This window comes from Sceloporus occidentalis, unplaced genomic scaffold (genome assembly GCF_023333645.1).
Source record: "Sceloporus occidentalis isolate IW3139 unplaced genomic scaffold, rSceOcc1.0.p SCAF_133, whole genome shotgun sequence".
NCBI lineage: Eukaryota > Metazoa > Chordata > Lepidosauria > Squamata > Phrynosomatidae > Sceloporus > Sceloporus occidentalis.
Window position 1 is genome coordinate 1464366 of NW_028317113.1, and position 24955 is coordinate 1489320.

At 42.4% G+C, this 24955-nt stretch overlaps 1 protein-coding gene across 1 annotated transcript in view; it reads left to right on the forward strand.

Annotated features, from left to right (window-relative positions):
- Positions 1–12682: 12682 nt before the first annotated feature.
- LOC149281390 (glutamate receptor ionotropic, kainate 3-like) overlaps positions 12683–24955 on the forward strand; it is a 108847-nt gene continuing 96574 nt past the window's right edge. The window contains exons 1-2 of the mRNA XM_089499342.1: positions 12683–15045; positions 16682–16746. Coding sequence (XP_089355468.1) covers positions 12683–15045; positions 16682–16746 — 2428 coding nt within the window. The remainder of the gene's footprint in view (positions 15046–16681; positions 16747–24955) is intronic.

Here is a 24955-nt window from a genome sequence, read left to right on the forward strand (position 1 = left end):
ATCTCTGTTTCCATGTGGTTCGCATTTGGTAAGCAGCTGCGTGCAAGCTGCCACTGCCCTGTTACTGCAGATTGCACCTGTCTTTGGCGCTCCCCTTTGGACGATCAGGGAACCTGTCTGGCTTCTGTCTCCAGTTTTTCTCACAAGGAGCTATAGAGCTACATAACACTGCTTTACTTGACTCCACTAAGCAGCCACATCCCAAACTTTGCCAGCCCTGCATAATGTATACTGGATAACCTAGGGGCAGTGGTCAGGCAGGGCATACTTCATTAGTTTTGTCATGATTTACAGGACTCCTGACTTATACACACACAGAGTACTTATGACAGCATATAGACATTAGATCATTAGGTCTATACACTGTCATACTTTGAAGTACACTCAATCTTGACAATTCCTGCAGGAACAGCCTGGTATTCTGTGAACAAACAGAAATAAGCCTTAATTAAGTTCCTGCAAAGACCTCAGCTCTAAAGAGGCACTTCACTTAATCCCACTCTCCACATTAAATGTTAAATTACATATTTCACCCACACTTGGCAAGCAGTGCAAGAGCTGGCCTAGTATGAACGTCAGAAGTCCAGGAGCACTAACAGAATACAATTCAATCTTGCTTTTGTCTGACTTCAAATGAGAATGGGGATTTGGGTAATGTTGATTTCACTAAGAAATTTCTTTCAGCTGCAAAATAACTTTTGCTTTTTTAATCATTTTAACAGTTATATGTTTAATCTTAATAAAAGTGCTATCTGTGTCACAGGATCTGCAATCAGTTGATGATTGCTATTACTGGGTTAACCGAGGCGCGGTAATATTTTTAGAATTGTAGTGTACAAGAGACAAATGTACAGTAAATTCTCACTCAATAACATTACTTTTATTGTCTCTTATTTTCTTATTTTGATAATTGTTGTTGTCTGTTATTATCATACCAGTGGTGAATTAACATTTGGGTCTGCCCTAGGCCTGACCCAGGGCAGCACCCCCAGCCTCACCTCCACATTTGGCACAGCATGCTTGGATATGACATAATTTAATCCAGTCTATGGAGGCTGTGCTGAGCCGGGACAGTGTAAGTAGACTGGTTGGGGAGGTCAAAGATCTCCCCTGTAACAGGCCTATATTGTAGCAAGACACCCCAGGGCTTGATCACCCAAGGGGAGAACATGCTCCCTTGTTTTGTATCAGTCCCTATAGGCTTGCCGCCCTAGGTCTAGTCAGTGTCACATCTGCCACGACGAATGAGCACTCACCACAGAAGTTCTTCAGCCCTGAGTCACCTAGCAAGGCGTTGGGCCCCAAGCTAAACAGACAAGAAGAGGATCCCAACGGTGAGGAGGGCCCAGGTGTAGACAGGTAATGTTTGATACTGAGTGTAGTAGGCAATGCACAAATAGATCCAGATACCTGTATAGGTAAACTGCTCACTGGAGTCATATATATGGGTGACACAGGATGCCAGGGGTTAATGCAGAAAGCATGCTCCGACACAGCCGGGTTCAGTACACTAAGCAGCTAATCCTATAAGCCAGAGGTTGGTACACAGGGCAGGTAGTCACACAGATATGGCAAAACAGGATCAGAATCAAAGTAAAAAATTATAGCATGCTTCACAAACAAAACTTTACATGGGAGCAACATAAATGGTACTCAAGTGTGCAAGTGTGAATGCAAGGCTGTACTCGGCACAGTGCATGATGTGGTAGAACAGATTTGCAAACTTGCACTTTAAGTGAATAAACCCCAAAAGTATTGCTTTCCCTTCGTGAAACAGCTCATGGTTGTTCAATTTTAGGCAGCCTTTGTGAGATGAGCAGAATGATTTCCAAGTAGAAGTTTGATTAGATAGTTTAGTAATTTACCTCTACCATTTACCACAGTTTTCAAAACACCCCCCAAACAATTACACTAATTGGAAAAACTAACAATAGGTTGTTTTGATTACTTAATTTATGCTAAAAACGGTGAAGATGCATTTTAGAGCTCTTATCTCTTATCTCAGTTTGCTAGGAAAACCTTTTCAAGCCTTTTCTTATTGTTTTGGATCTATCTACATCTATTTTTATATTGCTAACAAGGTGCCATTTCTAAAGGAGTGATCCTCATAAGGTCTGTTCCCTACGGGCTACGCTGTACATATCTGAGATATGATAATTCTCTGACAACATTTCGCCTAGAGCATTAAGCAAAATGTACTCTCTCAGGACATCAGCCTCCCTGAAACAAGGACATTGGGGAAGGAATGTTTCATATTACTGGTTCAGAATATACAAATCTAATTTAGAGGCTACAGGTGTACCACCATCCTTTGCAACAGTGATGCTTTTTAATTCTCAATTTTCTCTTCCAGGGAAACAAGAACCAAAAGTTTGGATTAGTTTAACACTACACAACGTCTTACTCAAAAGGCAAATAATGTGTTCTCTTAATTTTCCTTAATACTTTTTTCTTTTTTCTAATTAATCTTCTGCTTGTTAGCACCTTGCGTCTGTGAAGTAAACATATCAGGGATAGCAAATGTACCAGCGGGATGCTTTTCTAAAGAGTAGGCAGCGTGTAAATTAACAATGTAAATAAAAGTAAAAGCTCTGTTATTTAGCATGCCATGTTCACTGTTAGAGGCCTTTCATCTAAGCTTAAGCCTTTGATCTACTTTCTTGATCTGACTTCCTAGCGCTACCTTAAGGCAAGATGCTCTTTTTTTCCCTTGACGAAAGGGAGCTCCAAGCAAAGACAAAATGTGAGTTTGTGTAGTTATAATCTATACCCATAATGTGAGCCAGTAGTGGCGTTACCATGTAAGTGGATTAGAGTTAGCTACACTTGCTAATGTATGTGAAGTGAGGCCTGCGGTTATACCCAGAGGCATAAGACAAAATTTTGGGGACCCCCTGCAAGTTGTGTTGAGGGGCCTCATATCAATCCCATTGTGGATCTGAATGTCTGTGTCTCAATAGACTGATAAAAATGGGGTGTCATTTTTCAACAATATAAAAAGCCTAAAACATCTTTAGTGCCAACATTAAACAGCCTTTGCCCCCCCCAGCCAGACCCCAATACCCTTGTTCATACTTAAGAACTCTAGGCCATGTTACATCAACTCATCACCCCCTTCTGCCTACTTCCCATCCACTAAGAGCCAACTTGGACCAGTGCCACCCTCACATTTCTATTTCTATTATTGCCCTATTATTATTTCTACAAGCTACCCTAAATATACACTATATGACCAAAAATATTTGGACAGCCCTCCTAATTATTGAATTTAGGTGTTTCAGCCGTACCCATTGTGAGAAGTAATTAATTTTTTTATAATAAATTAAATGCTATCGTTTTTTTGTGTTGGGAAAACATTAGGTACGACAATATATTAATGTAGACTGTAAGTATTTGAGCTAACAGTATAAAAAATTATTGCAAATGCACTGATAACAGTATCTACCAATTTAAACTGTTGCTAGTAGTATTATTAGTCATATTTAGTATTAGTATTCATTTGAAGTTCTTGTATGAATACAGAAGACTCATTTTGAGATATCCCTAATTCAGACCCTCTTATTGTAATTCCAAATTATCATGTATAATTATAAAGTGGATAATAAAGGATTAATATTTGATTTATTTCTTTTGATAAATCTTTTTATTGAATTTCTGCCACTGTACAGATGTCTTTTTAATAACATGTATATGAGTTGTCAATCATTTAACAATTACAACTAGATATTTCTCCCATTATACAAGCCCACGGTTGTTTCCTGAGAAACAAAGGGAATATAGGTACTGACAATTCTAACAATACTCACAATTAAGATCCTTAATTTATAAGGTAACAATAAACAAAATTATGACGTTTTGCAATTGTATTACGATACATAAGCGTTAATATTTTATCGTCCCCAGCAGTAACATAGCTACATGGGGTATAGCAGCACTGGATACTAGTACTAGATACTGGTTTCAGCAGCTGGAATTGTAGTACTTGTAAGGTAGTAGGAGGTCTGTGGAGTGCGACTCCATACCAAGGAGGCAGGACTACTTGAAGGATCAGGGAAGAGAAAGGGAGGAGAATGGATGTTTTTGACAGAAAGTGGACCCAAAATGAAGGATCATGAGTCAGTTTATTTTAAAAGATCAGAAAACATTTTGTGAATTGGGTGAATGATTTATACCCCACTTAACTACTAGTAGCTGGAGTGTCTCCAGCTTGGCCCTTGCTTTTGCTCATCCTTTAATGATCAAGGCTGGGCCAGGCATTAGTTCAAGCCAACATGGCTCACCCAATGCTATAGCTGACCAATATCTGTACAGCTCAAATAATACATAATGGGCACATGCATGCTGGCATTCATGGTCCTCTGTCTCCAAGAAGCCCAAAGATATTTGCTTTTTTGGGAAATTAAAGATTCAGCGAGTAATTATTTTTACACAAAATGTATCTTGGACTATTGTATGTGCAACCCACAGAAGAAGCAAGAGGCTGGTGCACTGAACCCTCAGGCCTCTGCTGTACAGAAACTTGCCTTCTTTCTCAAATCAACAGGTTAGCAGCTCCTTAACACAGAATGCAGGGGCAGAATTTCCTATTACACAGTCTACAGTCTCTGCTGTGCAAATGGCTGTGAAGTTCGTTATAATTAGAGTATTTTCTTTTCATAGAAGATTGACTTTCTCTGGAGATCAATTAGCCTGCCTCTCAGTTAAAAAGCGAGCAGAGAGAGTTTAACCTGCATATTGATTGATGTTTAAATGCAATTGAGGCTGGCATAATAGAGTGTAATGTAGACTGCATCCCACTGTTAATATTTCATGATATTTATTTTCTTATATGTCATATGATGTGACACTTTACATTATTGGAATGTAGAACCCAAAATACTTGTCTGTAAGTTAAGAGTATGAGTCTCCTTAGTGTAATTAACATTATGTAGAGAGCCTTCACTTGCTCTAGATAAATATTTGGTTTATTATTATTTGCATACTGTAAGCCAGAGCTAGTGATGTAAAGACCTTCAGCTGAACTACAAAAACCAAAAAACTACCAGAGGTTTATGTTCAGACTACCTTTGTCATAGTTGCAAACTGTCTTGTTAGTTTGGCATAGTCCTGGCAGCAGGCCTTTGGGGGTAGTTACAGCCCTATTGTAACTAACGGTCAAAAATAACTAACTCTATCAAAGTAGCAAACTGTCTTATTGTGAGAATAAGACTCACAGTGCCATATTTACCTTTTGTGTTGCTCTAGGTCTAACCCATAGAGACATAGAATTTGACAGCAGATAAGATCCATTTGGTACATCAAGTCTGACCATTTTTCCTAAGGGATGAAAGGGATTCAAACTATCAGTATTTGCAGGGCCGGCCTTTGGGGTGTGCGACCTGTGCGACCGCACAGGGCGCCACACTCCAGGGGGCGCTGCCGCCACCGTAGCGTACCGCTGCCGCAAGCAGCGTACCTAGCGGCGGGGGGGGGGGGTGAGCGGCACCCCTCCAGAGACGGACAGTAATGTCCGCCGCTGGAGGAGCAGGCTCGCAAGGGAACGGTATCGGAGGTCTTTAACAGACCTCCGGCTCCCTTGAGTGATTTTAAGCCGGTTCAAGGATCTCCCTTGAACCCGGCTTAAACTCACTCAAGGGAGCCGGAGGTCTGTTAAAGACCTCCGATACCGCTCCCTTGTGATCCGCGCGGCAACAGCTGCTGTGCGCCGGGGTTTGTTGTCAGATCCCGGCGCACAACACTGAAGCCGCGCCCACCGCTGTCCGTGCCCTCTGACCCGGAAGAAGACAGAAGAACTGAAGAAGAAGAACGAAGAGGAGGAAAAGGAGCTGTAAGGAGAAAAGAGGAAAGGTACGAAAGCATTCAGTGAGAGTGGATTGGTATGTGTGTGGATTAGTGTATATATGTGTGGATTGGTATATATGTGTGGATTGGTATATATGTGTGGATTAGTGTATATGTGTGGATTGGTATATATGTGTGGATTGGTATACGTGTGGATTGGTATACGTGTGGATTGGTATACGTGTGGATTGGTATACGTCTGGATTGGTATGTGTGTGGATTGGTATGTGTGTGGATTGGTATATATGTGTGGATTGGTATGTGTGTGGATTGGTAAGTGTGGATTGGTATATATGTGTGGATTAGTGTATACGTGTGGATTGGTATATATGTGTGGATTGGTATATATGTGTGGATTGGTATACGTGTGGATTGGTATGCGTGTGGATTGGTATGCGTGTGGATTGGTATGCGTGTGGATTAGTATATGTGTGGATTGGTAAGTGTGTGAGAGTGATGGGTGTTATGCTGTACCATTTCCAATGTCTTTTTCATGATCTAATTATGCTCTAAAAGTACATCATAACTCCCATCATTCTATACTGTTCCATACAGTGGCAGAGCTGGGAGGCAGAGGCCTTGCACCCCCACTGCAGGACTCCTGAAAGGTAAGTGAACTTCAAAGAGGGAAAGGGTAGATAGTTAGGAGGGCGTATATAGGGAGAAGGGAGTGAGACAGGGGAAAGGGGGTAGATAGGGAGAAGGGAGTGAGAAGGGGTAGATACGGCAGAAGAGAGTGAGAAGGGGTAGATAGGGCAATCATACTCCTATCATGCCAAGTCTGCGAGTAAATCCTGGAATCTGGGTATGGCTGGGCATGATAGGAATGTGATTGCTGTTAATCATATATATATATGATATATATAGACTTGAAAACCGAAGTTGTTTGTGTGGTTATTTGGAAAGGCCCTGGAGTGCCGGTAACTATTTTTGGACTTTATATATATATATATATATATATATATATATATAATATTATTTAATTGTTTTCTCCTATTTTGGTGTGTTACTTACTTTAAATAAAAGTGTTAGATTTTTTATGGTGTTGGGGGGGTCATATTCGGTTTTGGCCAGGTAAATGCTGCACTTTCGGTTTCAGTCCAGAATTCGTTTCGGTGCATCCCTACTAAGCCAGACAATTAAGTGGTAGGCCTAGACCACATCAATGTTTGGCGTAGTATATAGTGATTGGGGTTTTGTTACAAGTTTTGTTACAAGTTTTTATTCCTTTCTTTTTTTGGGATGGGGGGGCGCCAGAGGAGTAGTCCGCACAGGGCGCCAGAAAACCTAAGGCCGGCTCTGAGTATTTGGTCTGGTCCCATAGCGAGGATAGCTTCATGTCTACTTTACACTTGTTAAAATTATCTCACAGTATTAGCTCCTACCACTTCTGCTGGGAGATTGTTCTATCTACTACTCTCTTAGTAAAGTATAACTTCCTTACATTACCTCTAAGCCTCTGACCCCCTAGTTTTAGACTATGACCTCTTGTTCTAACATTGCTCTTCATTTCTAATTAGCTTGCCTCCTGTACTTTGTTAAATCGATATGCGTGTTTCAATGTTTCCTCTCTCTCTTCGTTCCTACAAGCTATACAGTTAACAGCAATCACACTCCTATCATGCCCAGGCAACCAGTTCATGCTAGATGTGATTGCTGTTAACAATCATACATATATATATATATATATATATATATTAATTATTGTTATATATTGTTATTGAATTGTTTTGTCCAATTTTGGTGTGTTACTTACTTTAAATAAAAGTGTGGTTATTTTAATTTTTTTTTATTTTTTTTTAAAGGTGGGGGGGGTCATTTTCAGTTTCGGACAAGTGAATGCTGAATTTTCAGTTTCAGTCCAGAATTTTCATTTCAGTGCATCCCTACTATATACCAAGCCAGACACTGAAGTGGTAGGCCTACACCACATCAATGTTTGGCTTAGTATATAGTGATAGGGGTCATGCTGTACCACCGTCAGTGCGTGCCTCAGTATATAATGACAGCAGTTATCCTGTACCACCGTCAGTGCGTGCCTCAGTATATAATGATAACAGTTATGCTGTACCCCCATCAGTGTTTGCCTCAGTATATAGTAATAGCAGTTGTCCTGTACCGCCGTCAATGTCTGGCTCAGTGTATAGTGATAGAAGTTATGGTGTACCACTGTCAATGTCTGCCTCAGTATATAATGATAACAGTTATGCTGTACCACCGTCAATGTCTGCGCCAGTATATAATGATAACAGTTATGCTGTACCACCGTCAATGTCTGCGCCAGTATATAACAATAGAAGCTAATAACAAGTCGTTCCTCTGAATATACACCATTAACTACATCCTTCTGTCTCCTGTGACTCAACCATTGCCTTTTCCATTCAACTATTTTGACATTCAAACCCAAAGACTGCAATGTCTTTATTAATTTTTCTACAAGGGACATTTTTAAATGCCTTACTTAAAACCGGGCTATATCAACAGTGCCCTTTTGATACTTGCACAGGCAACATTCGCTGAGCCGGCGATGGAGTTGACTGGTGGTAAGTATATCTTCTGCATGGAAAATAACTGGGCAGAGGGTCAATAACAGTAAGAAAAATTCTGCAGAATCCTCCTATGTATTTGGAAGAGGACATCACGAAAATTTAAAGGGACCTCTCCGCTGTCATATGTATTTAAATGCATATTATGGCTGGAATGTCCCTTTAACTGAGCAGTTTTCACATGGTCCATCCATTGACTCTCATTATCACATTAAGTTTTATATATGCATATTATACTTATGTAAATCATATAACAGGCTGTAAAAGATAAGCTGGCCCATTGGAAATTGAGAAATGTCTACATTTCCAGTCTTTTGGCCTCTGTCCAGAACATGTGAATGATTTACTCTCTGGTTATGTTCTCTGTGCAATGATACCGGTATAATAGGTTATCAAGATAGATTACTTTGGTAAATGGTAAAATGTTAGGGATGTCAATTTGATGCTGTTTGTCTCACATCTGTTTTGGAGGCCGGATATATTTCATCCATTTGACTGGGCCTTCCCAGGGCAAACTAATGTCAGCTTGCTTTCCCTGGCAACACAATCACTTTAAAATTGACTATTATTGCTTTTATTTCTTAGCAATTTGGAAGTCATTATTGGAGTCCATGTTTAGTGCTACTACCAAGTGAAAGTTTCCTCATCGTTTAAAAGCAGAAAAAATTGCCACATTTAAGTCTGGTTAGTAGCTCAATATTGCCAATATACCCATGACTCCACATACTGTATATTTTTCTACTGGTAATGGTGCAGCAGATGTTCAATATACAGGGATGAAGTTTTCATTTTTTGTGCCATTAATTTGTTACACACAGCCAAAGCTGATGCTTTCCGTCTAGGATTACGAGACTAGTTTTAATGATTTAAGACTGGAATATTGATCATCCTGTTGAAATTCTGATGCGGTAGGACAAACAGAAGAAAAGATTGCCTAGTTGGAAACATCTCCTTTGTGAAGGGACGGTTATAGCCTAACAGATATTTTTATTAAATTAGTTGGACACATATTCATAATACATAACTGGCAATATTAGGAATAAAAGAAGAAGTTACATTGAAGTGCTGTTCCAGTAAAAGAATAAAACACTTAGTGAGCAAAGATGATGTCTGTACTTGATTTATCAGAATCTAAAAGGGTTCCATTTACCATTTAATAGATGATCACTTTCAATTTAGAGTGTGATTATTGTATGACCTCCATCCGTGAATCCAATTATTGACTTTATAAGTAGATACATAATTTATAATGATAATCTATTTATTTCTGTTATTTTACTAGCACTGAACTTCCATAAAAATTTATAAAGCGGTAGTAGCCCAATAACAGGTGGGGCTTTTTTGGGAGGTTCAGCTATGTGTTTGTCAATTCAGGGTGAGTGCCTATTTTCTACTTTTCATATTTTGACGTCTATATAAAAATCTCCTCTGGGGTCCCCCTGCTGGTGATTTTATGTATTACATGTTCAATTGTCCCTGTTGTAGTATAGAGCAGGAGATTTGTAAGTCAATGGCATAGCAGGCAAGCTGGGAGAAAATGGATAGAATATGTGAATGTGAGAAACACTGTAGGCACTCCAGTGTCCGGAAATAATTTTTGGCACTATGAATGTATGCAAATCAGACGACGCTACATTAAAAGTTTCATGTCATAAACCATGATTTTTAGTAGTGGCATAAAAGCATATAGTTTTATATTGTTAAAAAAACAAAACAATTTGATTGATAATTATATATATTCTTACAATGTTAAATTGGCTACCACAATAATGGATTTTCCTGTGTAAAATAAATGTTTGCCATCAAAGGCAGTTACATTGCTGAGGATAATATGTAGTAATTTTCAAGGAAAGCTTCTTTATGAAATACCAAATGTTTCTTTAACCTTTTAATTCTAATGTACTAATTTCATTATAACACAATGGTTATAAGATTTCTGAGCTTATTTTATATTTCCCATTAAGTTTGCAGTGTATGTGTATTTATATATATTTTTTTATTATTACAATGGTTAATATTTTTAAATGTTTGGGGGGGCGTGGCCTGCTCGCAGACAAGATGGACGCGTGAGTCTGGAGCTCTGGTACACCCGGCCCGTTTTTCAGCTCTTATTTCGCCTCTATTTGCAAGATGGGCAAAACTAATAAACAGCACAACACCCCGAAACCCTCGGGATCCAGGGACAGGGGCTCGCTAGCCTCAGTGCGCTCTTACTTTGCCGCCTCGTCGGACCAGGATTCCCGGGACTCCTGTCCTCGGCCACCATCTCCATCTGCCAGCCTGGACAGTGAGGTGACCGGGGAGGGTGCCCAGAGGATGCGATCGACCTCTCCTGATGTGGCGGACCGCTCCTGGAGAGAGAGGCTCGACCTCCTTCCAACTAAAGCGGACATTTCGGACATTGTCGACCGAGCGACTAAGGGGATTCGCTCCAGTCTTACCGCGATACAGTCAGACATCCGCCATATTGGTGAGCGCGTGGCGGCACTCGAGGAGGAACAGCCGCGAGTTCACGCTACTGTGGACTCCCTGACCCGCCACCTTCAGGAACAGTCGGGCATCATCCGACACCTGTCTAGGAGATTGGAGGACCTTGATAACAGGGGTCGAAGAAACAACCTCCGGGTCCGTGGTCTGGCCGAATCGGTGGCCCACGAGGATCTGCCTACCACCCTTCGAGCTATTTTTAACAAGATCCTGAATCGGGATGACATGGTACCTATTGGCTTTGACAGAGTTCATCGGGCTCTCCGACAGAGGCCTCCTGACTCTCAACCCCCTCGGGATGTGGTCTGCTGCCTGAAGGATTTTCCCCTGAAGGAGGACATTGTTCGGGCGTTTCGTGCTCGTCCGACCTTTACGTGGGAGTCCCACAACATCTCCGTCTTCCAGGACTTGTCGCCTGCCACGCTCCAGAACAGGCGCGCGCTTCAGCCACTCACCAAAGCTCTCCGTGCGGCAAGTATCCCCTATCAGTGGGGCTTTCCTTTTGCCCTGATGGTGAGACGGGGCGCCAACACGCTTGTGGTCCGCCAACCTGGAGACGTCCCTGCCTTCACTGAGGCCCTGGGCCTCCCACACTGTGAGATCCCTGCTTGGGAGTACTCCTTTACCCCCCCGGCCAGTCTCTCGGACCCGTCCAGGGTATGGTCCCCGAGACCGCAGCGATACAAACGTCGACGCCGCCTGGAGGACGCCTCGACCTAAGGACGGTATATTCCTGCTAGCTGCCTTCCTCCTAGACTCCACGACCTGATGTCCGCTACTTTCCATCTCCCCCCTGCCCAACCGACCGCTACTCACACACCCGTGGAGGATTCCGGTTGCCGAGAGGCCTCGGCCCTTGCCTTCTCCCCCCACCGGGCTGTTGAACCCGTACGTCCTCACGCGATGTGGGTTTTTGTGGACTGCTTTTTCGGGACTACTACGATCGCTGTTTTCCAGGACTAGTGACGGTACCTTAACTGGGGGTCCCAGGTGGGAGCGGGGGGTTGGGCGCTCCGTCCCACTGTCCTGTGGGTTATCTTGAAGTGGCGGGTGGTCGGTGGCACCCCTGTGGGTCCCTATGCTCCTCTTTGTTCCATTGGCGACGTGTTTGTACCATATCTGCCCTATTTTGCGTGGTACTACTTCTATGTTATGCTTTGATTTGCTCTGTTATGTTATGCTTTGTTTTTGGGGTTTTTTTTTTTTTTTTTTTTTTTGTGCTGGGTCGATGCTCTATATATACTTCCAGCTATACGCACTTCTGATTGCTCTCCCCATTTCTCTGGTCCGCCTCCTTTTGCCTTTTCGTTGCCATGGTGCGCTAAGAACATGGGGCTTGCTGGGACGGTGGTTGCGCTGTTCCCCTCACTCCTCCTTAGTGTGGGGTTCCCTACCGTTATGCCCTCCTTGCGTTTCGGGGTCGGGTGTACCTCGTAGTCCTTCGTGACTTACCTTTTCTCCGTCGCTCTCGTGATCTCCTTGCTTGTGTTGTAGGAGTTCCTCCTACCTTTTCACCCCCCAGAGCCGTCCTGTCTCTCTCCCTCGGAGGAGTGGAGTACAGGTATTTGACCTACTGTTAGGTCGCTGGGCTCATTACTCGATGCTTCGGCATCCAGGGTCTTTTGTGGTACCCGTTGTGCCACCGTCTGTTTCTACTTGTTTTGGTTACTTATGTTTTTGTTGTATATGGTTTTATTTTCTTTTTTGCGCTGTCATGGCACTGACCGCTCACTCTGCTCTCTCCAAATCTCCCATAGATGATACCTGACATAGTCCACTTCACCTCTCATAATGTGAGAGGCCTTAACATGCCCCAGCAAAGATCTAAATTGCTTCACAATCTTCATTTATCCAAGACGCATGTCGCGTTTTTACAAGAAACCCATTTCCGGTCCTCACGGGAATTTAAACTTACAAACCATCATTACTCCCATGTGTTCCTCTCCAGCTCCCCCGACTCCAAAACCAAAGGAGTAGCCATTGTACTGCATAAATTACTTTCCTTTCGCCTGTTGGATATTTGGAGAGATGTGGAGGGCAGAGCCATCTTCCTGAAGGGGTTTCTGGGCAATCACAAGGTCACGCTCGGGAATGTCTATGCGCCCAATCGTGGACAACACCTCTTTCTCTGCAATATGTTAACTAAATTTGCGGATTTTCAGGAGGGTCTAGCCATCTTTGGCGGTGATTTCAATATGATATTGGACCCTCTTAAGGATTCCTCTGCGCAATCCTCGCACATTCCATTCCAACACATTAAGCGAGTTAAACGGGCCCTACATAACAACCAACTAGTGGACGTATGGCGCTCGCAACACCCTAATACAAAAGATTACTCATACTACTCTTCAGTCCACAACAGATACACCCGTATAGACATGCTTTTTCTTTCCCATCATCACTTACTACATTTACACTCGTCTAGCATTGATGTTCGCTCCTTGAGTGATCATGCCCCGGTCCACCTCTCTCTCAAATTGTCCCAGCCTTGTCCTAAACTTTGGAGTTGGAGACTCAATGACAATATCCTAGACAACCCTTCCTTTTTAGCGGATCTTTCGGACCACCTTAAGAACTATTTTCAGGATAATATCTCTGACGACATTCCATTTCCTACAGTATGGGAAGCACACAAAGCCTTCATTAGGGGAATTTTCATAAATCTGGGGGCCACCCTCAAAAAGCTACGACTCGCTGACATCACTGCCCTTACTAGCCGAATTCTCCGCTTGGAGCTATCCCACAAAGTCACGTTAGATGCTGCCACTTTATTGCAACTACAGGCTCTTAGGGAGCAGTTGGCGTCCCTCTTGGATAGTCGGGTGAAACGGTCCTATTTATTGACGAAAAAATTGTTCTATGAGCTAGGCGATAAGCCGGGGAAGCTGTTGGCTAGAGCCCTTCGGGTCCAGAGGTCGGCCTCGTTCATCCCTAAAATCAGGGGTCCTGATGGCCGTCTTCAGCATGAGTCCCATAGGATAGCCCGCTGCTTTCTTGACTATTATCAAGCCCTCTATAACTTGCCGTCCTCGGACTTGACTCAGTCTCGTTCTTTGGATTCCATGAACTCATATCTTCGTAGACACCTCCCTCGTCGATTGGATGAGGAGGCTTTAACAGCTTTAAACTCCCCTATAACATGTGATGAGGTGAAGGCCGCGCTGAAACTTTCCCCTAAGGGCAAGAGCCCAGGCCCGGACGGTCTACCGAGCAGTTATTATAATCGCTTCTTTCCGGTTTTGGGCTCCCATTTAACAACTCTTTTTAATCAGCTCGCTGCCGGTCATACCCCTGATCCGCACACTAACTTGGCCCATATTGTAGTTATCCCCAAACCTGGCAGAGACGCGGACTGCTGCGCTAACTACCGCCCCATCTCCTTGATTAACACGGATCTTAAATTGTTGGCCAAGGTGATGGCGCTTCGCTTTCAGCAATTTGTCCCGTCCCTGATTCACAGGGATCAGGTTGGTTTTGTCCCTGGAAGAGAGGCCAGAGATAACACCATTAGGGTGTTAAATTTAATGAAGTATGCTCATGACCACAAACTCCCCTATGCGCTGGTATCCATGGATGCCGAAAAGGCGTTTGACAGGGTGGCATGGCCCTTTCTTTTCCAAACGTTGGATGTAATTGGCTTGAAGGGGAACTTTCTCAATCTCATTAAAGCTTTATACTCCAACCCCACGGCCCAAATTAAGGTTAATGGTATCTTGTCTGATACTCTGCATATCCGTAACGGTACGAGACAGGGTTGCCCCCTGTCTCCGCTGTTGTTCATTCTAACCTTGGAGCCCTTGGCTTGCGCCCTTAGGGACAACGCCAACATCACGGGCCTAACCATTGCCCAGCACACCCACAAACTCGCTATTTATGCTGATGATATGCTTTGTATGATCACGCAGCCCCATACTTCCCTCACGCATATCATCACGGAACTCAATGCCTTCCAGGTTCTCTCGAACTATAAAATAAATTTACAGAAGTCCGAAATTATGGGAATTAATGTCCCTGACCCGCTCAGGGAAACGCTCACGCGCTCCTTCCCCTTTAAGTGGCAGTCCTCTGCGATTAAGTACCTAGGTCTGTGGTTACCCTCAGATTTGTCCCGACTCCGTCAACTGAACTACGACACCCTGCTGTCTTTGGTTATTACTGATCTTCGTAGATGGTCGGTCCCACACATATCGTGGTTCGGTCGCATAGGGGTCCTGAAAATGAGTATTCTCCCTAGATTCCTCTATTTGCTACAATGCTTACCGATTTCTCTTCCCAGGGCGTACTTTAAGGCATGCCAAGGGGTGTTCCGTAAATATATTTGGGGGAACTCACATCCCCGTCTATCTTTCTCTCATTTGATTAGGCCCAAAACCAGGGGTGGCTTAGGGGTCCCATGTGTGGAGTGGTACTGGATGGCTGCTCATCTCCGCCGCATAGTGGAGTGGTCGCTGGAGGTCCCGAAGCTTTGGGTTCCCTTGGAAAATTCCTTCCTGCTGCACCATGTCGCGGCTGTACCGTGGCTTCCGGAGCGTTTTCAGCGTCTGACGACACATAATCATCCCACTATATCGGCCTCATTGCGTGTTTTCAAAAGGTTGACCTCCCGGTGCCTTCTCTCATCGGCCCCTAGCCCCCTACTCCCCCTTTCACACAACCCCGCTCTTGACCCCACTATTTTAGCGGGCCTCGGAAGTCTGTGTACACAGCTCGGTACTAAACGCCTACGCCTTCACCAACTTCTCCAGGGTTCGGCCTTCCGACCCCTTCGAGATTTGCTTCGACAGGCCTCTCCCTCTTTCCGATGCGTTTTTCTGCATCATCAACTCAAACACTATATATCCTCTCTCTTGCCAGATGCACGTCTCACTAGGCCGCTCTCTAATTTTGAAAACCTTTGTGTCTCTTCTCGCGAACCCTCCCACCTCCTCTCTCAAATTTACACCCTCTTGACTGATGAATATTGCAAGACCAAGCCATTTTTCTTGAGTCTGTGGGAAAGGGACCTTTCTCTTCCAGCCCCGCTATCTGAATCGGAATGGGATAAGATTCTGCTGCTCACACATAAGGGCTCCATTTCTAGCAAGGTTCAGGAGTGCTCCTTCAAATTGCTTTCCCGCTGGTATAAGGTCCCGCAAGACCTACATTACTACTTACCATCTGTCTCCTCCTTGTGCTGGAGATGTGGAGCTGCTGTTGGCTCCTACATACACCTTTGGTGGGACTGCGCGGACATTCAGCCGTTTTGGCAATTGGTGGGTGCGGTGGTAAAGGAAATAGCTGACCCCGATTTTGTACCCTCTCCCGCGGCGTGCCTTTTTCATCACACGCAATCTTCCTATGGCTCTTACAAGAGGTCGCTAACCTTTCACCTCATTCAGGCTGCTAAGTCGATTATCCCCAGGTTCTGGAAAATGCCAGGCCCTCCTCCCTTGGACGCCTGGGTCTCAAGGGTGAATGCAATCTCCCATATGGAGGACTTAGTCGCAGCGTCTAAGGGGGAGGAGTATAGGAACACTCGCCGATGGCTCCCTTGGTCGTCCTTCCTTTCCTCCCCACGTATGCGGGTCTTGGGTGTGGTAACTCCCCCCCAGGTTTAGACTTACATCCTTCTTCCCCGTACTGTCGCCACCGTTTACCGGGTGTCCTTTGGCTATGTATGCTATTTCTGGGCAATTAGCACCTTCTTTTGCGCTCTCATCATGGGTTGACGCGCTCCCGTCAGGTTGGCCGTGCAGTGCACCTTCTCGTTGTATTTTGTTTTTGTTCTGTTTCTTTGATTTGTATTGATGCTCTCTGTCCACCTCTAGTGTGAATGACACCCTTCAATACTTACCCGCGGTGGTCTCTACTGACCGTGTTGTTGGAGACCCTGGTGTGCCGCTTGTACTTTATGCGACCCTCCCAAATCCTCAAATACTCTTATGTAATATCTGCGATATGCTGGTTTTCAGGGTCGTTTTTCACGAGTATTCTGTTTGTGTCATTTCTCATGCATTTTCTCTCTGTGTCCTCTTTATACGCCTCTGTATTTTTACTATGCATGTTTCAATAAAGGTGAATTGACAAAAATATTTTTAAATGTTTCACTTCTTTCCACTGAGACAATAATGTATTGTCATTCCGTACCGCAACAGCTAGTACGTTAAGCACAGCACAAAGCGGCATACAAAATAAGGTTTGCAATGGTATTTCTGTGTAATGATCTTAGAACTGCTATTTCTGTCATGATATTTGATGTAGAAATGCAATTTCACTTAAGTTCTTGATAGCACCCACTACAGTTGCAATTTTTCTATACTGTTCGGCCTACAATACCGGTAAAAAAAAAAGGAATATCTTTGAGGAGAATGAGTTTCAGTTCTAGGACATTTGAGGCTGCAGGACTTTGTCAAGTCCTTCTACAGCACAGAGAAAAAGCCATTCCCCCAGGGGAATCTGAATGAAAACATGGGGCAGATTCCTGCTGAAAATAATCCGGCCGATCAATACACCCTGGATCGGAGCCCTTTTTCTTGTGTTAATTTGTGTTCACCTGGCTCCCCGATGATAAGACTTTGTGCATGGTATATGCTGCTAAGCAGTCTCCAGAGAGATGGACCTGTCAGGCTGATCTCATCTCTTCGGGATTGGCACGGCTACAGAATGAATTCATGAATAAGCACAAATAACATACACTGATGCCTGCAGAAAAAATCGATTTGCCATCATGACGAAGTGACCACACTCATCTCATGGCCAATTATTTTTCTGTTATTTCTTCTTGCTTTTTTTCTTGTATTAATTATCTAACGTTAAAAGGTGGGTCAGTCTTTAATCAACATAATGCCTCCTTTAACCCTAATTTATGCTGTAGAGACCTTAACAAGCCTTTTTTGCATCCGAATACATTTGTTGCATAAAAGTACCTGTAGGCTCATGTTTACCATTATAAAAATGTATTTGTATGATGAATTGCAATGTGATGAGTTAAATGAGCAATAAAACGTACGCAGTGTTAGGATACATAAATCAGCTTGCCTATAATAATAAGCATACCTGGGAGCCTTCCAGGTCTGGTTAACCAAAGATCTCCTTCTCCTGCTCCATAACCGAGGTAGGAATGAATGGGGCTAAGTTGTACAAGCAAGGCTAGCTTCACATGTAGGTAGAGGTAGCCCTAATAGACTTGAAATGGGTTAAGCGTAGTCCTTTCACTGGGTCACCTCTATCTTTTCTGCAGAAGATCACGCTAAATAACCTTATAAGTTTGTGTTAAGCACATCAAGTTCTAGAATGAGCAGTATGATATGATGACAATTCAGACCAGCCCCAGAGCAAGAAATAGGTGTAGGGGCACCATGACCGGATAAGGAACAAGGAGCACCCCATGACCTAACAAGGGGTTAAATGTTTGCTACATACATGCATCCTCTATGACTGCTTGGCCTCTGAGTGAACTTTTGCCCCCCATTCTGAATATTCAGCAATAGGAAGAAGGGGAGGGCACTGGGTGTCATCAGATAAATTTGGGAACCTATTCACAGATGAGCTTGTAGTTTTTTAAGTAGGCGAAATTCCCACCCTCCCTTCCTTCTTTTTTTTTTATTTATTGTCCATTGCTGTGTGTGGCGGTTGGTGTTTGTTATGGTCATTGTTCAAATGTGGTTTGCTGGTTCGGTGCTTGAGACAATGGTATGGTTGTACTCATGGTGCACATGCCTAAGGGCGGAAGTGCAGAACCTGGGCGCGTTGCTCAGGTGATACGTTGGTTGACGTGTGGCTGCTGGGCTTTGGACGCCGGCAGCCTCTACAGGTGACGTGAAGTAGTTACGCCCTTACCAGCCTTATAGATCTACTGTTTTATACGGTTGGCGTTTAGCCAAATTTGTGGTTAATTATGATTTATAATAAACACGTTTAAGAAATATGATATAATGAGTGTCACGGTTGGGGAGAATACTTGAATTTTGACCCTGGCCAAATTTATCCAAAATCGAATAAATAAAGCATTTTGATTACATACGATGTCTATTTGTCATATTGGGGAATGGGGCCGAAGTAGACGATGCTAAGGTCAAGTGAAATAACGTATTTTGCATCTTTACAGCACTGTTGCCTTTAAATTTTATATCATTGTGTGTTTCCTCGCATGAAGTGTATTAATCTGTATGCTGAATAGTATTATTCAGTATGTTTTTTTCAGCATCCTCAAATTCATCCTGCAATTGTTTCTGTTCCAATCACAGCTCTAGTGCCATACATTTCAGTATGCTAAGCCTGCTCTGTGATTCTTATCATTGGCTTTTCAGTGTACTCCCTGTTCTTATGTCTTCACAAACTCTAAATGGCTATCAGTTACTAATCTCTTCACATCAGTTCAGTGTTGATTATGTTTGATCTGGTAATACAACCTCCCCCTTTACTCCCTCTCTGCATATGTATGTGCTTACTGCAATATGTATTCACTCTTTCCCAGCTCTATAGCATGTCAGATTTACACAATAAAACACCCATCACTTATCATTGTTATCCAATGTGGTGTCACCCGGGTCTTATTTTGTATTGATTTTATTTGGAATCGACATTAACTACATTGTTAACCTCTGTAAAGATGAGGGATCATGCTGTGTATCATCTTAACATGATGGGTTTATGACTTACTGTTGACCTTAGCTTCTGGAAGCAAGTGGAGGGCAGCCTGCTCAGGGTAGATGAAGACAGCAGATAGGTACTTACATTGAAAAGTATCAATATGTTAATAAATGTGTGTATATCAATGTAGGCCCTGTTACCAAGCCTCTGTTAATCTAAATTGTTAGAGTAGAACCAAGCTGTCCTAGCATCTTTAAAGATATAAACCAACAGTCATGTAACACAAAAATACAGAGGTCCCAAGTAGAGCCCTGCGCAGGGCTGTTTTCTTAATCTTGCTCATGCTGAATTTCTGGCCATTACCGCCCGCTCCTGCAACGTGTGTATTCCACTCCTGCCCACTCCCGCAACATATGTGCATATTTGTCCAATCCCTGCCCACTCCTGTAACATATGTGTCCAATCCCACCCGCTCCCGCAAACATCATTCACAAACATTCATTCACTCATTCATATACTCACTCATAGGTACTAATCATTCACAGATACTCATTCATTCCCTCAATCACGTATACTCGTTCATACAAACTCCCCCACCCCCTTACCTGAACTTCAGATTTCCAGCACACTCCCACAAGGCTGCCTTCGCGTTGCACGCACACAGTGTCTCTTCTCTTGTCCTGCCAGAACGGAGCAGAGTCATGTGATGTGACGTAAATTCACGTGACTCTGCTGGGTTCCTGGGCAGAACAAGAGAAGAGATGCTGTGTGCGAGCAACACGAAGGCAGCCTTGCGGGAGTACACAGGATTACTCAGACCCGCAGGTACATTGTCTGACCGCCCGCAACACCCCGAAAAACTGCCCGCACCAGCAAGTTTTTTGACAGGTCCCGTGGGACCTACATCCCAATGCAGTCCTCTAGTCCCAAGTCTCATGGCATTTCTTCCGGCTCCCAGGATGCATACAAGAATATGCCTCATGCATGCTCTGTCTCAATATCTCCCTACCTTCTTGCCTCTTCCTGTTCTTCTTTCTTCATCCGCTCCTCCCCAGTATCAGCTCTGTTAGCCAGGCCTCCCAGAGTATTTCTGTAAAAGGACATGACACAGTGTGCCGCATGTGGAGAGCCTCTCCCCTGTTCCTCCAGTCTGGGGAGAGGGTTATGCAGAGGCTCCCCCTTTTAAGGGAGCACTCTAGGAGGCCCGATTAACAGAGCTGATATAAAAGGAAAAACGGTCAAAGAGAGAAGACAGAACAACATGAAGAGGCAAGCGAAGAAGCGGAGCTGTGGAAAATGAGACAAGGATACAGAAGCTGTCGACAAAGAAGGTAGGGAGACATTAAGAGAAAGCGTGATAGTGAGAGTGTTAGTAAGGGTGAGAGAGTATGAGAGAGTGAGTCAGAGCGTGAGTGAAATTGAGTGAGAGTGAAAAAGCAATGAAATGCAATGAAAATTCATAGCTCTCTGCTTTGTTTTTTTTTTGTTTTGTTGGAATCCAAATGAACAAGTCTAATTTGAACTTAAAAATACCACGTGCATTTCCAACAACTGGAAACTAAGGGAATATTTTTCTGTGAATTAACCAACAAATTGATTCATTCAAAGAACTACATACAAACAGACTGTGTCTTCAGCAAATTTTGACACCATTAAATTCTTTCCACCTTCTGGGGATCTGACCCCCTGAAAATAGATATACTCCCTTTATTGCCAGTAGCTTTTACCACACCTTCTAAGCATACCTGAGAACTTCTGGGCTCCAGCTACCCGGAGCCTTCCCTTGCGGGATGCGGCCAGGACTGCACACTGACGTCAGCGGGCGGTCCCGCTGACGTCCAGGGAATTCCCGCTGACCTTGGGGTAATTCCGTAGAAATTGACGTAGAAATTGCTTATTACAAATGTAAGCTATGACCTCCATAAATGAGCCTTTATACTCCATGTAAAACTGTTATGGGAAGTTGTGGCCTGCACTCTGCTATGAAGCAGGCTCTAGACTGTGAACGTGTTAAAAGTAACATTTCTGGTTATTTTACTTAAAAAGCGACTGGATGAATATTTAAACAGGCCATGTGCGGCTAGCCAACAGCAGAAATACACAAAATAATGTGAGGTGAAAGACTTTACCTCATTTGTAAAACTAACTGGCTAAGCTTGCCAGCGTGCCATCTTACTGAATAAAGTTCTACTCATTTATTATTCAGCATAATACATGCTTTTGTTTCTCCAACACAAAATACCTTCAGTAGATCTTCCTTAGTGAAAAGCATGACCTTTTATTTTGCCATCAAATACAAAATGGGCAACATTTTGACCCTGAGGGTCTTAGTCAAACCTTTGAGTACTTTGTATTTGATGACACAATAAAAGGTCATAATTTTTTTTTAGAAATACAGCTGTATTGTAGTTTTCTCCTGAATCTCTTTGAAATTGTAAAACAAATAAAAAATGTTATCCTCTTATTATATCCAAATAATTCTACAAAAAAAAGAAAACTTGTGGCAGCTGAATCTACAGAATGTCTACAAACCCTCAAGCAAGATCATTGCCAAATTACTTACCAACATTCTGTTGATGTGTTGGTATAATATACCAACATCTACTGAATTAATGACCGTAAAATATCTGCAAAAAATGTCCACTGTTTTTAATTGTTTTAAAATTATGCTAAATTATATTATGTTAATAAAAATACATTTCTTTATTATTATTAATGATGCCTCAAAACATCATAGAGAACAGTGGGTACAACATATGGCTGTGGCTTGCTTCATTTAAAGACTTTTTGTTATTTTGATCTCCGCTTTTCCTCGATGGGGGCATATTTCTTTAATTGCTGTGTTAATTTTCTCGTGTCTAATTGTCAAGAGATCCAGACGGGCTAAAATCTTCTTGATTTCTATATCTACAGGGAAGAGTTCTGGATCATTTACTTGTCTATTAACACTATAAAGCACTCAGGAACTTAATGATCTAAAGATAACAGTTGTAACCATACTGCTGCTGAATGATATAGTATTTAAAGGGGAATTATTGAAAAGTAGCCTAAAATAAATTTCTAAATTGTAATCAACCAAGTCTGACACACTTCTGTAGATAGGCTACTCCTTTATTAATCCTAGTGCCTGTTGTAATTTCCCTAATGATAAAAATATTTTGTGGCCAATGTAACCTGTCTCTCTCTTTGGGAAGACAATCTTTTTGTCTCTCCTTCTTTCTCTTATGCCATTCTTTTCTTTGTGCTAAGAGCGTTTGCTTCAATTAATGCAAGGCATGACTGGGAAAGAAAAGTGGCCCTGGCACTTTAAAGCCGGAGGCTTCTAAATGAGTTGTGTGGCCACGAGCCAGATATGCATGACCATGTGCTACGCTTTAACACTTGTGCAGCATGCGGCCATGTGTATCTAGCCAGTGGCCGCACATTAAAGTATAGGATCTGCCACACGAGTGGAAGCATACCAAAGTTGGCCTTTCCCCCCTCCCACATATGCCATAAGTCCTGCCCACATACATAAGCTCTGTCCCTTTACAAAACCACTCCCTTTAAATAGGTAGCCAAAACCTGAAAGTTCCCAGGTACGAATATGTGTTTGGAGTGAGAAGGTAGGATGAGGATAATGGCTGTGAAGTGAATATTTCTTGCATAATTTATTATTCCTCTAGATTATCTTATTTTCCATTTATTGGTAAATTGCTCATTGTTGTTGGTGGGTTCAGGCAGCCTTCATAAGGGTGGTAGAGAGAGGAGAAGAAAGAGAACTGCAGGACAGGGCAAAAATTAGAATTACATACCTTACAAACCATTGTGACTTTTTTATTTTATTTCTATCTCTATTTCGCCAGACCAATTCCAATTTATTTTACCCTAACATGCAGTCATCTACTGTATGTGATATATCATATTTTTATACATAGAAACCTAGGTGTAACAGCACATAAGAAGGGCCCGTCTAGTATTTTGTCAAAATTTTCATGTCTCACATTGTTTTTTTATTTTCTCTCCCTTCTTCTCCACACTATTCCATCAACAGTATAAAACTCTACATGTAACCCTCAACATTGATACATCATGTCACTAAGCCTATACTTTGTAAAGACAAAAAAAAAGTAATTAGTGTTGGTCTTGGCAAGTGCCACATTCTCTTCTGGGCCGACTAGGCCTAGGGTGGCAGTTCCAGCAAGAAGGAAGCCCCAGATTAACTGGGTGCCCGTTCCCCCTTTCAGGCTGCCAATACTAGTTGTCTCACCTTCTGCCCCAGATATCAGCTTCCATAAACTTTTAAACAAATATATTCAAGTCATTCGCATTGATTGGCAAACAAAAAGCACAAGAGGTATTATAAATAAATGAATTTAGTTATGGTAAATGCTGTTCCACCAAAACTACTTCTTTAATTGTTTTGTTTAAGCCTTTATTTTTATAACTTTAAAAAGTATAACTGAGTAAATTTTCAATCCTGTGAGTGATTTTTTTTCTATAAAATAGTGTGCCAGTACATAAAATATAAACGACACATAGAAAACAGTTCCAGGAAGAGTAGAGCCATAAAATCTAATAACATACATTAGAGAAAATTAACAGAAAATGAAAGACAATGTACAGTGCAGCAATTATATTTTTTATACGGTCCCACAACTAGCTGTAGTGAGAGGTAATATGAAGTCAGTCCAGCAGCATGCACAGTAATCGTATAGTTAATATGATATACTTCTAGCCAAAACACATTTGTCACCTACATGAGCATAAAGCGAGAAAGAGTGAAGAGAGGTCAGTTCCTTTAGATTAATCTAATACTTTTAAATTCAGGCTTTATAAGTGTTGGAAAAATAGTTAATTATTTTATAAAAATAATTCATAGAGAAAGAAGTCAGTGAATATGGATATAGTAAATAAGAATTATTGCATACAGTTGTGATCAAAAGTTTGCATACCCTTGGAGAATTGGTAATATATGTACTGTTAAAGAAAACATGAGTGAGCAGGCAAAATATATTTGTTATAGGATTCATATTCAACTGTAGGTTGTAACAGAATGACACAATCATAAAACAAAACATGGCAACAAAGAAAAAAATGAAACAACCCCTGTTCAAAAGTCTGCATTCCCTTAGTTCTTAATACTGTGTATTGCCTCCTTTAGCATCAATGACAGCGTGCAGTCCTTTGTAATAGTTTTTTATGTGGCCCCAAATTCTTGCAGGTGGTAGAGCTGCCCATTCTTCATGGCAAAATGCCTCCAGGCCATGGAAAGTCTTTGATCATCTTGCATGAACCGCACGTTTCACATCTCCCCAGAGCAGCTCAATAATATTAATGTCAGGAGACTGATGTTGCAAACTGGCCAATGTTCCCAAAGATGCCTAGGACAGTGCCCAAAAAACATTTTTACATTGTCTTCATTTTTATATGTTAATGCCAAAGTTCAAATTGATTAATTTTCTGAGCTTTATGGATTTTCTTTTGTTATTTGAGGTTTTCTGATTCACATCATCTTTACTGTTCATACA